The sequence below is a fragment of the Chroicocephalus ridibundus genome, chromosome 3 (genome assembly GCF_963924245.1).
Source record: "Chroicocephalus ridibundus chromosome 3, bChrRid1.1, whole genome shotgun sequence".
In the NCBI taxonomy this organism is placed as follows: domain Eukaryota; kingdom Metazoa; phylum Chordata; class Aves; order Charadriiformes; family Laridae; genus Chroicocephalus; species Chroicocephalus ridibundus.
In genome coordinates, this window is record NC_086286.1 from 99,555,162 (window position 1) to 99,570,033 (window position 14,872).

At 37.3% G+C, this 14,872-nt stretch overlaps 1 protein-coding gene across 1 annotated transcript in view; it reads left to right on the forward strand.

The window, feature by feature from the left end:
• EYS (eyes shut homolog) overlaps positions 1 to 14,872 on the forward strand; it is an 884,174-nt gene that overhangs the window by 569,527 nt on the left and 299,775 nt on the right. Inside the window, exons 33-34 of the mRNA XM_063330257.1 lie at positions 3,819 to 4,009; positions 5,716 to 5,807. Coding sequence (XP_063186327.1) covers positions 3,819 to 4,009; positions 5,716 to 5,807 — 283 coding nt within the window. The remainder of the gene's footprint in view (positions 1 to 3,818; positions 4,010 to 5,715; positions 5,808 to 14,872) is intronic.

Genomic DNA, 14,872 nt, shown 5'->3' on the forward strand with positions numbered 1-14,872 from the left:
GAATACACTGCAGTTTTGACAAAACAGTTAACTATAATTAGTTAGAGTTATAGAGTTAGTCTCATTGTTTGAAAATCTTCTCCAGGGTGCAGTACAGTAATATTTTACTGAATATATAAATTCCAGCTATAAATGGAACTCCCACTAAGCAGCCACTAAGAAACACTGGTTATAAAAATCTCCCTTCCTTTTTTCAGTAGTCAACATCAAGATAAAAGTAATACTAATAAAATTTACTTTATGTCCATGCATTTCCCACATTCCTCAGAAAGTAAAGAAACAAGCCCAGAGACAGAGTATCAAAGCAAAGTATTCATAGCAAAGTATCGCAGTCGAATTTGCTTTGTGCCATCTTAATTAGAGGCCTAAAGACTTGTTTATTAGTTGAAAGGAAATCAGTAGTTTCAAGGTCATTGAAGAATTGTTACCAGCACTAGTCTCCCCAAGAATATGTTCACAAAAATATTTGTTAAACTTCAGATTTCTGTAGGTGTTTCTGTAACTTAAAAGAATGCTGTGTATGAATACCAACAGGAGAATGAAATGATGGGTAGGGCTAACTAAATATAAAGATGTTTTACCTGACTTACTGTCTGCAATTCTTTGCAGTGCTTGTACTGTTCTTTTCTTCGTGTGAAGTGTTAGTGGTTGAGGTGCTTGTCCATCCTTTACCAGCACATTTTGAGTTAAATTCATCTTACTTGCAGAAGCTTCCCATCATGCTGTTGCCCAGACACACTTGCTCCCCCCTCACTTCTCTTCAGGTTATGGGAACTGCCCCCCAGCACACCTAATCTAAAGTCCTCTTCATTAGGCTAACGACCAAAACCAGTCTTGCCTGACTTTGTTAGATGTGTCAGCAGAACAGCCAGGTGTTGACCTGTTGGATGGGTCGGCTGCTGGTCAGGACTTTCCCCCCTCACTGGTGGAACTGAGGGGCCCCCATGTCCGCTTCCCTCACACCCAGAGCTCTGCAGGCGTTCTTGGTGCTTCAGGTTACGCTGGCAGCAGTGTTGGTGCCCACATGGAAGAGTAGCAAGAGTTAACTGTGTGTGGGCTGGGCAAGCTTTGCTGGTCCCTGAGCAAAATCCCTGATCCTGGCCCTGCCAGGCAGCAAGCCTCCAGAGATACCAGGTCAGACTGGCAGCAGTCTACAAGCGGCAGTGAGGGGCTGAGAGGGGGCCGTGGCACATGGGGCAGCCATTGGCGTAGCCACCAGTGGGGCAGGACACAAGGCAGCCACTTACGTCTTTGGCCTGCCTGCCAGCCAGACTCACCGGAGGTGGTAAGCACGGGTGGGTGCCCAGTGTGGTGGACCACACACACCGCCTGGCTGAGGAAGCCACAGCAGTGTTTGTGGTGGAAGCTAAGAGGCTGTCCCAGGAGGACTGTTGCTTCCTGCATGCTGTTTGCCTAAGCCTGGGCTGTGGGCTGCCAATGGGAGTCAGCTGTTGGGCTGGAGGGGTCTGTAGCCAGCCCAGTGAAACAGTCCGTGCTCTGACCTTTTCATTTCACTTCCGTAAAACTTTTTTTCACTTTTCATTCCCCAGTTTTAAACAAACATAACTTTCTTATGGCCATAGTTTTATATTGTTGCAAGAGATTTGTTCCTTCTTTGTAAACAATAAATAAAATTTTCAAATAGCAAATCAATTGTTCATATTTTTCATGAGACTGTCCTTCCCACAGGCAATGATGCCTTCTCTTTGAATTTTGTAAAGTATTTCTAATTAAAAGAACAGTAAATGATGTAAAAGATGTGTCCATGAAAGAAGGGAAAATGATAGCTTGAGCAAGAGCGTTTTATCCCAAAGTGTAACATAACAAAAAAGAATAGCAGTTGAAAGAAGAAAAGCGTTATTGTAATTCTCTCTGTGCCTCAATCCATGCAAACTGCAGAGTATCCATTAGACATAGAAATATCCAGAGACAGAAGCTCCATTATCCACAGGAGCATATGCTTATGGGCATATTATTATTGAATTGTAGAATCCTGGAGTCATTTAGGTTGGAAAAGACCTTTAATATCGTCAAGTCCAACCGTTAACCTGGCGCTGCAAAGTCCACCAGTAAACCACGATTCTAAGCACCACATCTACATGTCTTTTAAATACCTCCAGGAATGGTCACTCAACCACTTCCCTGGGGAGGCTGTTCCAATGCTTGACAACCTTTATCTCTACCTGCCTTTGAAAAAGAAGACTTACAGTTGTCTAGCTCTCGAGAAGTTTTAAATTTCAATGCCTCCGTTCTGAAACTGATCCAGCTGAAGCTCATTGGAACAGAAGAAACCCAGTAGGTGCTGGCAAAAGCTAATGAAGCTTGCCAGTCAGCTGGCCTGCAGACCTGTCTGTGTATATGCTTACTGTTACGGTGAGGTCTCAAACCTTTTAACATTCTGACATTCATGTGAATTCCTGTAAACAGAAAAACGCAGAGAGCTGTATGTACACAGGGGAACGAGCTACAACTGAAAGGATTTTATAGGCCAAAGGGTTTTCCTGTTTCTTAGGGAAGCAAGTATTAGACATTCAGAGTCAAAGATAAAATACAGCTTCAATTTTTTATTTTTTATTTTCTAAAGGCTTGGGTGATGAGCACTCTGCTGCAGGACAAATAGCAACCTAGGAAGCCAACTCAGAGGTCAAATGAAAAAGCTGCATGTAAGTGTAGTAGAAGGATTATAAGCAAAGCTTATGTTCTATAAAAAGAGATTGTGTAGTGTTACAAACAATGTGAGAATACAGATAAAACCACAACAGTGGGTTTTGTTAATAGCTATTGTGGGAAGGTATGTAGCCATTTGTGATTCAAGTAGCGCATTCCTAGGGGTTTCACAAAAACCTGAAGCCTGCTCAATAGCCTTCAGCGCTTTCTCTCAATAACTCTTTCCATGTTTATGGACATAAAGCAACTGCAGCAGTTTTACTACCGAGCTGATTCTTTTAAAAAGCTTTCTGGTTAGTAGCATGAATATATTAACCATTAGAAGCCAAATTGTCCCCAAGTCCATAGAATAATGGAGTGTATTGTCTTGCAAGGCAGCATCATTTGTGGCCATAGGAAGATAAAAAGACACGAATGTCAGTGAGAATAAAGTACAATTTTTTGTCAGAGGAGAGGAGAGGAAAAACAAAGCAGCCCGTTTTAAGTGTACTTTTCTGTCATCTGATAGGCTTGGAGCTATCTATTCACATACTTTATCCATTTAAATAAGAGCTGCATTGCCTTGCCAGGTATGGCACAGGGTGCTGGAGGTGAAGAGGAGCCTAGATAAATCAGACAAGCTAGATACAGTCAGAAGGGAAATTTTTAGCTTTCACCCTAGCAACGTTCCATTGTTTGTTTTTGACAGAAATAGTTAACGTATTTGATTAAGATGGCAATTTCATAATTAGGTTGTGGAATATCTTCCTCCTTTCCGTACTGTGTTGTTTCTGCAAAGACTTCAAACTCATTCATTCTTGCATCAAAAACTATGTGAATGCCTAACTTTGAAAAAAACTGTTCTTGACTTACGGGGAGCCAAAGCTGCTAGATATGTTCCAAGTGCTATAACTTCATAGCCTTTTCTTTCAGGCATTGATCCTAGTTGTCTGCTTAATATAATTTGATCTAAACGTTTATGTCTAGTTTTATAAATAGTCAGCGTTAGTCTTTGACAGAAGAAGGCTAACATCAATTTTCAGATTCATCTCTCTCTCCTTGACAGATGTAAAAGAGCATCCTATATCTTTGCTACCATTAGCAGAATAAAAAAGCAACTGCTGAAGAAAAATGTCCTTGTATCCTGATATCTCTCAAAATTCTATTTACAGATTTTAGTTACGCTCGCTATTATGGTGATTCTTACCTGGAATTTCAAGGCTTGCATTTGAACACGCAAAACTTCATCAACTTGGAATTTAAGACCTATAATTCTCATGGACTCCTCCTGTATATTGAACAGAGCCCAGAAACAATAGGACATTTTTTAATTCAGCTTTTCATCAAACATGGCACCTTACAGGTAAGGCATCAAAATTTTCTGCCAAACAAGTAAAATCTAGGATCTGTAAAAGTTCTAATATTTTTTTCTGTTTCTTACTGTAGAAGATAGTAGATAGAGATAAAGCAAGTCTTGAAATTCGTTAGTATTTTAAGGAAAATTGTTGTTAAACTTGCTACCTATAAGGGAAAATTCATGGCTATTATGATTAATATGTCTCATAAGAGGTGATGCTTGAGGAGAATTCAATAATGATTATAATTGGAATGTCTCATAAAAAGTACATATTAAAAGACAGTAATAAAGAATGTAGATTTTGTCTTTAAAACTGGTACGAATTAAGGCATTCTATTTTATATACAAAGCCTAAACCTCCTGAACCTCCTCATGTGTAAGTTCATTAAAATTGTTATAAGGAAGGCTGTGGAATTGAGTGAATTGTCATAGGAAAATTTACTGCATAAGGGAATAGTGTTTCTTTGTTACCATATGGCTCTGAGTAGAAACCTTTTACTTGGTCTATCATGTTAATTCACAGTTCCACAGGATCCCAAAAAACATTTGCTTGGCTTTCATGGACAACCAAATAGGAATACATTTGTATATAAGGAGTAAAGTATGTACCCCAGTATATCTTTACCTTTGGGAAATTATTCCTTCTTTCCAAGGAAGAGATAAAGCTTGAGCTTTATGAAGAGATGGGCAGATATCAAAGAGGCTATAAATAGACGGTAAAAGAGAAGGTACTTTTCTCATAATGGATCTCCCATTTTCCTGTTAAAAGTTTCAAAAAGTCTGGCTGTAATTATATTCTCCTACACGGATTGTGAAATGACTGTTAGGAACAGCATATTTAAGTTACATTTGCCTTCATGTTTAAAGAGCATGATCATACTAAAAAGGGATATAAATTGCAGATAAACAGAAAAAGAAGAAAACCTTTTACTTCTTTTTCTTTTATATTGTGATTTACTATGTTTTATTATATTGTGACTATCTTTATCCAGAACAAATGAGATGAGTCAGGGGCAGGAAGTTATCCAAGGTTTAGAAAATGTTGACGGCTTTAAGTCCATCTTACTTGTATTCATGGTAAAGTAATGATGCAGAAAAATATTTTTCTAACATATCGTAAGCACCATAAAATATGAAAGTACTTTAATTGACAAAAATCTATTCAGAGATCCCAGTGTGCCATGTTAAAACTAATTGAATTCACTTAATCATTCACAAAGCCGGTCAATTAAATGTAGATTTAAAGCCCAATGAACAAATGGTTCTAAGCTCACAATCAAGCTACAATTACAAGTAGACAAACCATGAAATCAAGTGCTTGTTCACATTAGTATAGGAAATTAAATGGTGTTCCAAAATGCTCAAGCCTGCATGCTACATTACGTGTTTGGAAGTGTAAGGAGGCCATAAAATGGTAAGTAAAATTCACCCGTGGCCAATGTTAATTTCAGCTGAGTTGCAGATGGTCAACTTCTTCGCAAATCAGGCCCATAATATCTGATTGTACAATACACAAAATTAAAGCATTTTCATGCAGGCTAGGAAGCATATATGTACGCTTGTATATTTCTGGTACAATAGATTTCCTGATCCAGGTCTTTAATGAAACATTAGTTTTCCTTGATACACGTGGTAACCTTCAGGGTTTTATGAAACCACTTGTTATTTTTAAATTCAAGTTTCTAAGTCTGTAACTGTTTCCTGATTTGTAGTACCAGTTTTTATGTGATGAAGCAGCAAAAGTCAGTAACATCACTACTACTGCAAGAGTGGATGATGGACAGTGGTACAAAGTTCAAATTAGGTAAGTTTTATATTTTACTGTTGTCTGTATTTATAATTGCTTTGAAGATCACCTAGGTTGGATAGTTAGTAAACTCCAACGATAATTATATCTCATTAGCTATGAGCGATACCTGAGCATGTGCAATAGAATCATGTTATGGCAGTGTGGACTGTTTACGGCAGAATGTTTACGGCTGTAGTGCATTTGGACAGTGCCCGTCACGTCACTGATGTGCTGAATGGAAAAAAATTTATTCCCATTGAAATCATGTATTACCATGTATTATAGCAAACATAAACAGGCAGGGAAGCTACTCTGCAGTAGGTCCAAGCAACTTAGTCCAGGGAATAGCTGAATTCCCAACAATGAGAATGTGACTAATAGAAAAACCTTGGAAAACGGATAGATAGGCAGAAGTAGCGCCATGACTTTTGTTGCTGTCACTGACTTGCAATTCATAATATGATATATTACTCCTGTAAGAGTCACAATACTTGCAACTGAAGGAGGATAAAATGAAAGAAAAATGAGGTAGGTAGTAGGTCTTCCATGTTCTTTGTTTCCAGATTATGTTTGTTTCCTGTCATGGCAGTGTAATGGGAAAGGCAAATACATGTTTTGGAATAACATATATACGCACCATTGTAAGAATCCGCAAGAAGGCTGACCGAAGCAATTACATTTGATGATCTTGCAGGCAATCAAGGGGGGAAAAAAACCACCTAGTGTTGTCTGGAAATAGATGTGCAGAAAACCAAAGTGCAGCAGACCTTGTAATCAAACTCATTGGTGACTCCCTTGCATTGTGAAGCTGAACAAAGTAATTCCGACCTACCAAATTATGACCTAGCAAAATCAATTGTACTTGATTTTCACAGAAGGACATCTGTGCTTAAAAAAAAAAAAGAGTCAGATAAAACAAGTCCATTTTTGGTTTAGTTGAGAACTGTTCTGGAACAGCTGTCTGAACAAAGTTCAGATGTCAGTTATAGATTAGCCAGTTGCACTAATCTTATTACTAAATTGTACTGGGAATCTGGATCAGTAATAAAAAGTGGATCCTTTTCAAATACTTGTGAAAAAAATATTATTTGCACAGAGGCAATGGCGACTTGCATGTATTGTGTTGTTTGTTTTTTTTTTTAACAGGGCAAATGTCCATAAATGTATCTAATGACCAAATGTCTGTGCTGTTAGAATGCACAGCCTTTTAAGAACTTGGAAAAGATTGGTTTCATTTCATGGGAAGATTAAGCATGAGAGCTCTCAGGTGCCTAGTTGCTATTAGACAGATTAAAATAGGTCCAAGTCCTCTAGTCCAGCGAGATGAAAGAGAGCTAAGTGTCTGCTTGTCTCTCAGGAGTAAATGGCAAAAAGTTTGTGGTGAGGTACAGAAGGAATAAAAGACTTTTACTAGACTAAGCCTTTCAGAGCTATATCTGTCCAAACGTAGCACCTTTGCAGGACACCTACAACTGGACCCTTTCCCTGTGGGAAACTGTAGTGGCGGCTGTATCCGTTCTATCCATCATATTGTGCCTTGCTGCCTCAGATGTGGCAGTGAGTAGTAGTGAGAAGGACAACACTTTGTTGCTGCATTTCAGCTATCATTGCTGTCATGTTTTTTTCCAACATGGTAAACCAGGCCCCGGATCCGGACCGCAGGGTAACACAAGGCAAAGTAATGCAAGGAGCAGAAGCCAGTAATTCACTGAAGTTGTGCTTATCACCCAAAAAGGGAATAACATAAAACCAAAGCAAGCTAATGGAAGCTAAAATCAAGCGTAAGCATTTCTCTGATCAGGAAGGAATAGGAGACATCCCTATGGCACTGATAAAAGTGGGATTCTCAAAAATCCTGAATAACATAGGCAGTTCTGTTTATTTCTCTGCTTGTGACTCCCTCTCAATCTCAAAATAGAGACAGAATTTTTTTAGAGAAGAGATATAAAGATGATAAAGGCATTAAGCAGCTTCTGTATGAATGGTGACTAAATAATCAAGGACTCTGCAAGTCTATTAAAGGCAACTGAGGGAGAATATCAAAGAAGTCTAAAAAATCCCAAGTGATACAGGGAAAGTGGATAAGGACAGGAGGCATAAAATTTTTAGTCTGTTAGCGAGTTTAATCCATTAGAATTCTATTGTTACTCCTTTTTTGTTCATTTTAAGAGAGATTTAAGATCCCGAAGGTAACGTGAATGCCTGAACTCTCAGTACTGTAGCAACTTTAAAGAAAACGTCCTTTCCCCTGGTGCCAGAGCATTAGAACTGCCATGTCATTGACATTACTCAGGGATGCATTAACTACCGTGATGTGAGTGCACCTATTTTATGCATTTTCCCCCAACCCCATGGAGCAGAAAATAACTCGAATCTTTAAATCAGGCTGTGTCAATAGCTGGAGAGAAAAACAACCCGATTTCTATTTCTGATATTCCTTTGGAGCCTAAAAAGGAAGGAAGAAAAAGTTACCTTCTTTCATTGGCAGAGAATGGTAATTATTTCAGGACAGCTCAGGTAAGATGGGCCACACTGATTTTTGCTGTTGAAAGAGAAGGAATGCATACCATTTATGGGATTCAGGATAGTTAGCGAGCAATTATTAATTAATCACTCTGCTCACTTTAGTAGACTGGAAATGGTTTTGGACATTTTTCTAAGATTTAAAATCTTAATGGCGCAGATGTCAGAAGCATTTGGTTAGAAGTTGCTTCTTATTTTCATCTAGTGCATGTTCACATGTGCTTGAGTTAATGAAGAAAATGCGTATGCTGTACAGAAAAGTGTATTAACCACTGCTTTACACACTCTTTTCTTAATTAGCAATTAAATATATGTTGTTGACAATTAGATTTGATAAAGTCACTCTTGAAATATGTGTTACTTGTTTTATGAAGTTAAAATTTAATTTATTCAACTGTGGTATAATGCAACGTAGAAAAACTTAAAATAACTCACCAGAGTTATTGCCTCACCAGAGAAACTCACCAGAGAAAAATTGCCGTAGCTTATTTAGCAGCTGTTTAGAGCTTTGCAAACCTTGTTTAATCTTCACAGAACTGATTTGCAGTGAGATAAGTAACTTAAGTTTTGAACAATGGTATCTGGGAAGTTGGCGAAGTCAGGATGGGAATGTAGGAGATCCCACATGCTATAACATCGTGGATATCCACAGTGTGGGATTTTCTTTGTTCTGCAGGTGTTAAGTATTATGAATAGACATCATGGGTAATAAAAAAAAAATACAGTTTTGTACTAGTTTGTTGAAAGAAACTGCTCATTCTAATTACTTAAAATATTCCTGTTTGGAGCCCTTTTGATGTGTCCCTGTGATATAAAAGATTTTTGTCCTTCAAATTCACTAAAAGCGATGCATTTCCACTACTGACGATAAGCCATCTGCAAAGAATATACTGCCTCTATGATATCATATTAAGTGAAAGAAATAGACTTAAAAGTAGTGACCGTTGCGTAATACAGGTTGAAATACAGGGAAAATTAGATAGTGATAATATCTTCCTTTTTCTGCTTACAGGAGAACATTTTACTGCTTCCTTTATCCCACAGAAATCATTCCTGGTGTGAATAAAAGAAATGTCACACCTTTTAAAGTTTGCAAATAAATGTGCATATTACTGTCAGACACACATTACTATATCTAGTTCTCGTAGTTCACCGGAATACTCGTGCTGATAGTAAAATAGCAGCATTACTGAAACATATTTTTCATGATGATGGAATATTGTGGCTACAACAATTGTTAACAATTTAATAAAATTGGATATAATAAGAGGACTGGATTTGCATCAAGATTTTGGTTAGCTTGGTAATTTCAGATAGGATATAACTTTTTGCGTCAGATTAGTCTTTATTTATGGCATTGGCTGCTAAAAACAACACCTTGTCAAGGTTTGCCTCAGAGCAGTGCCCGAGAGCTCTGGTTTAGGTGTGAGCCAGGACTAAGACTTGTTTACTAAGTCTAGCTATTAATGAAAATCATTGCAGCTGTTTCACTCACATGTCTGATTGTATGGCTTTGGTTTTCTTAAGAATGTTACCAGGGAAGTGAAAGAGCTACAGTGAAAAGTGGATATGGGCAATATCCCACCGGGATTAGATTTCTGCAGGGTATTATGAAGGGAAGGAAATATTAAAGGGACTCAAGCACTGGGAGGTTTACGTGTTTGGTTTTGTTGTGGAGATAGTTACCTTACGGGCAATGCAGGGGATGCTTTACCAGAATATTCCCCTTCCAGCCCTCATAAAACTGTCTTCATTAACTGCCTTAAGATTTATCTTCTTCAGTCTTCCTCATCAAAACAAGTTGTTAAAGTAACATGTATTGCAGAGACAGGCCAAACTGCAGCAGCATTATTAGAACTTTTTCCTTCTCTTAGTCCACTATGATCCATTTCAGTACTGATAATAATAGTGTCTTAATTTCATTGATTAAATAAAAAAACATTTTTTATTTTACCTTTTAATCTCAGGTCACAATTGTCAATTGCTTTAGCAAATCTATCAACTTATAAATTGATTATGCAGTAGACATCACCAGTGCAGCTTCTTTCTTTAGAATAAGCCTGTCCGCTTTGAACTTTTTTCTTTAGTCAACCATGACCATCAAGATTAGAAAACTGGTGTAGATGCTTCGTCAGCCTAGAAACCAACTGCAAAATGTGGCAATTTGCTGTTTTAAAGAGTGCATTATTCTTCTCCTTTAACTCATAATGTTTGTAATTTGAAGTTTGTACTAGTTAACTATAGGACTTTTGGTGATTGATTGTCTTGGTTTTGAGATGTAGATGTTTTCTGACTCCTCTAGTCAGAAAAAGATCTTTCTAATCATGCCATAATGCAACATATGCTCATTCTGGAGCTTGTATATTGCTTGGTTTTGATAGCTTTTTATGAAGGCCTGAGATAATCCATATGGTGCAAAATATGCTGTATTTATTATCCTTCAGAATACACTACAAAGCTCAGATTTTCCCTAGGGCTTTCAAGCAGGGAAGATAAGCAGATGATAGATAACGTGGTTAGAAAAAACTGCAGATGCTTCTCTGTTTGTTTTTTTTTTTTAACTTTTATTTTAAATTCCTATTTTTATTTTATCACAAAGGTGCCAATCACTGGCCTTGATTTTTAACATAACAGCATATAGGTGAAGAGGTCATCCATCTGTTGTTTCATTTACTGTGTAAATGCCATCTACTCTACTTAATGAAAACATGCTTAATGGGCCATCTCCTCAAAAAAACAGTGGAAGCCACAAGATATTAATAGCAATGGCTGCTGCTTAATTAGAGTAGAAGTGTATTCAACATTTATACAGTGCCGTAAGAAGTGTATTCTTGGTATAAGATAGCTTGGTGCTCTTTTCATAGAATCACAGAATCATAGAAGGGACCTTTCAGATCGTCTAGTCCAACCATCAACCGAACACTGACAAAAGCCATCACTAAAACATATCTCTAAGCACTATGTCTACCTGTCTTTTAAATAGCCTGTTCCAATGCTTTATAACCCTTTCAGTGTAAAAATTTTTCCTAATGTCCAGTCTAAACCTCCCCTGGTGCATTTTCCAGGCCTCTTCCAAGGAAGCTATCAATGGACTTCCACCAGCTGTGAGACATTTGCTGAAGTGCTTGGACATACCCAGAGTTAAGCCTGATTTAAATTTATTACCAATACAAATTATTTTGCAATAGTAAGGAAGTTGTTGTACCTCCAAACTGGCCACTGATAGGGTCCTCACAAACATACTTTCCTAGCTACGGCTGTGTTGATCTTTTATTCAATCCCTCCAAAAGTGCCTAGTGCAAAACTAGGAGTGTATGGAATACAACAGGAGTGCTGATTTATCTCATAATTTCTGATCTCTGTATAGTCTGAATCTTCTACGAGCTCAATGGTCTTACTTGGAAAAAGGCCAGTTTATTACCTTTAGTCCAACTTATTTATGATTTATTAACACTGGTAATAAAATTACATTTCTTGTTTCCTAAATTCCACTGTGTCTTGATTCCTAATTAGGTTATATCTACTACTTACTGTCCAGTATCCATTGGACAGAGGCTAAGTCAATGAAAACAAACTGATTTGAGAATATAGTTCAGATGCGGAGGAATTTTTATTTAAAACAGAACAAAAATTATGAAAATTTGAAATAATGATACTAATGTCAAGACCTGGATTTGTAAGGTGGAAAACAGGAGTGATTTGTTCATAAAGTATCAAGAAAATGTGAAGTATTCTCTTGTGCTTTGGCTTGGTGTTTTGGACAGAGATAAACAAATCTAACTTACAGTGACCATCTCACAGGTGAACAGGAAGAAGTGAAGAATATCCCCCCAAAAGGGTATTCTGGAATACATCTGAAAGGAAAAAGATACTGACTTTGCAACAATAAACAGTGGCTGTTGGCACAAGTAGATTAAAAAGTGGAAAACGAACTTTTAGGTGCTGACGATTTTTGTTACACAATGACACTATTACTGCCCACTAGCAGAGCCTGACAGTGCCACAGAAATGGCAATGCTGCGCTGAAGCAAGAGAATCAGAGGAGATTCTGATTTATGAACTGTGAGATTAAAACCAAATACGAATAAAAAAATACTAAATAGAGGAAAAGTTTAGAAATCTTGCTAGTCAGAATATATCTTCATGTGTTTTCCAGTTCATTCTACTAACCTGCATAGTATATTTAGAGAGAATTAATTTGATTTTAATCCTTTCACAGATAAGTAGAAGGGGAGCTGGGCTAATAACATTCCCTCCTGTGACTAATTTTATTCATTACTTTATCTCATAAATACTTGATGATTTAAAAGTAGCTTAATGTATCTTTCTATTTGGAGGTTAAGTGTTCAAAATAAATGGTGATGCTTCTTAAGAATAAACGTTCAATCAATAACGGTTTTCAGATTCTACTATTTTTTTGTCCAAGCACATAAACCTCCCTTTTTAATGACTTAGAGCACTATAGAAATAATGACTTTGTAGCTGCTAGAGAGGAATAGCGATGTAAATACAAATACAGCATCTCACTAAAAATCATCATTACAGTTAAACAATAATAGATAAGCAAATTGGTCTATACATAGGTTGAATACTGAGAATGCATTGATCATACCTGCTGATGAAGAAATATTAAGGGAAGTGATAGGCAAACAATGAAATTATACTCACCCAGTTTGCTTTGTGAGTAAGCATTGATTTCTGTTGCTGAAGATTATTTTTGTGTACAAATACCAGAAATTAGTTTCGTATAGAGTGTATCAATGCATTTATATTCTACTCATCTTAGGTATTTTCAAAGTAACAGTTTAATTTTTTTCACAAACTTCAGTAGTAGAACTACTTTACCAAAACTATTATCTATTCTTTGAAGTGTCATCATTGTGAAAAACAAAACTATATTGTTATTTCTAGGTTCAAAAACTGTTAATTTTTTCCTTACTCACAGTTGCCTCTTTCTCTGTCTTCAATAGAAAAAGCAAAAAAAGAACATGCCCTCTCTTACTGACTGCTGCATGTCACTTAATTCTATAACTTTTAGAGATACTGTCTCAACAATTTATGTATTTGCCAGAGGCTTTTCCTCAGGCCACGTCCTTAGCTGGTTCTCTGTTTAATCATATTTAAATCCTGTTCTATCCCATGTGATCTGTACCGTAACTCTTAGCTCCATTCTTCACATTATTAATTTCCCAGACTGTTCATAATTTTATTCTCACAATATCCCAACTTGAAAATTTTTAAAACAAAGGTGTTACAACACTGACTGACATCTTTTGTACATTTGAAATATTTTTTCCTTATAAAAAGTAATAGAATGAAACAATATCCTATTTCCGAATGATTTCTGTTATTTGCAAGGCAGACCTAATATATATAATAAAAACAATCCATTAGTTTCTTTTATACACTTAAAATATGCTGAGCCCTTTCACTTCCTAAAGAAAGTGATTTTAAGTTCTCATGTTTTCACGTGAAGTCAATATATTTTATACAATATATGCATATTAATTAAGAGTAAATACACCAAATATCACAAAGGGCGCTTAGGAAAAAAATACAGTGTAGGATTAAAAGACTATTCTATAGAACTTCTTTTCCCCTCTATGCATGAGCACGTTACATCATTGGAATAGTACAGAGTAAGACACCACAGGCTACCACATTTATCTGCAATAAAATTTCTAAAATTTCTTGGGTTTAGAGTTTCAGGCGAGAAGGGACCACTCATTTGACCACCAAGGGACCACTAGGTTGACCTCCTCTGTGTCATAAATGATCAATATTTTGTTCAGAAAGCCACAGACTTCAATTAAATCAAACCATTTCTAAGATACTTTCCCAAGCTACGTTCTACTGTGGCCACCTCTTCCTAAACCCACAGTATTGGTCATGAATTTCTATATCCAATTGATTCCGGCTGGTAAACCCCAGACAGCACTTCAGTGAAAAGCTGAAGATAAAAGCCGGGTGCAGATTCCTTTCTGACCCTGCTAACCCTATGTCTCAGATATGTGACCCTGACTATCTGAACAAGTAGTGGCAGGCATCTAAGAGGTGTAATTCACTCTCACCTCAAGGTTTTCTTTTTTTACCTGCTAGATATCCCTTCACCACAAAACTCAAGTTCTGCTATTTGAGAGACGTCCCAGAGAGAGGAGAAACAAAAATAATTAGCCGGTTCTGTACTGGGAGAAAAATGCTGTTAGGCACTGCACATTGCATCCAGCAGCCTGGAGGCATAAGTTTTAGGAAAAATCATTGTGCTGAGGCAGATAGGAGGCGGCATGAGTATTTGAAAGATGATGCAAGGCATCCTTTTCTCGCTGAAGGAAGAGGGATATGCAGAGAGCGAGACAAGCAGTATAACCGTCTTGTTTATTCAGGCAGCGCTGTGTGAACACTGCACGCTGTAACTCCTGCTTAGCAAGAAGCAAGCTGTCTTTCTGCTTTATCCCACATGATTCCTTTTCAGTCAGAGTCATCTGGAGGCAGGGAGATTGCTCCTCTTCTGAAAGCAAATAAGCTTTGTCTTCCTGAAGGACAGGATGGAGCTTGCA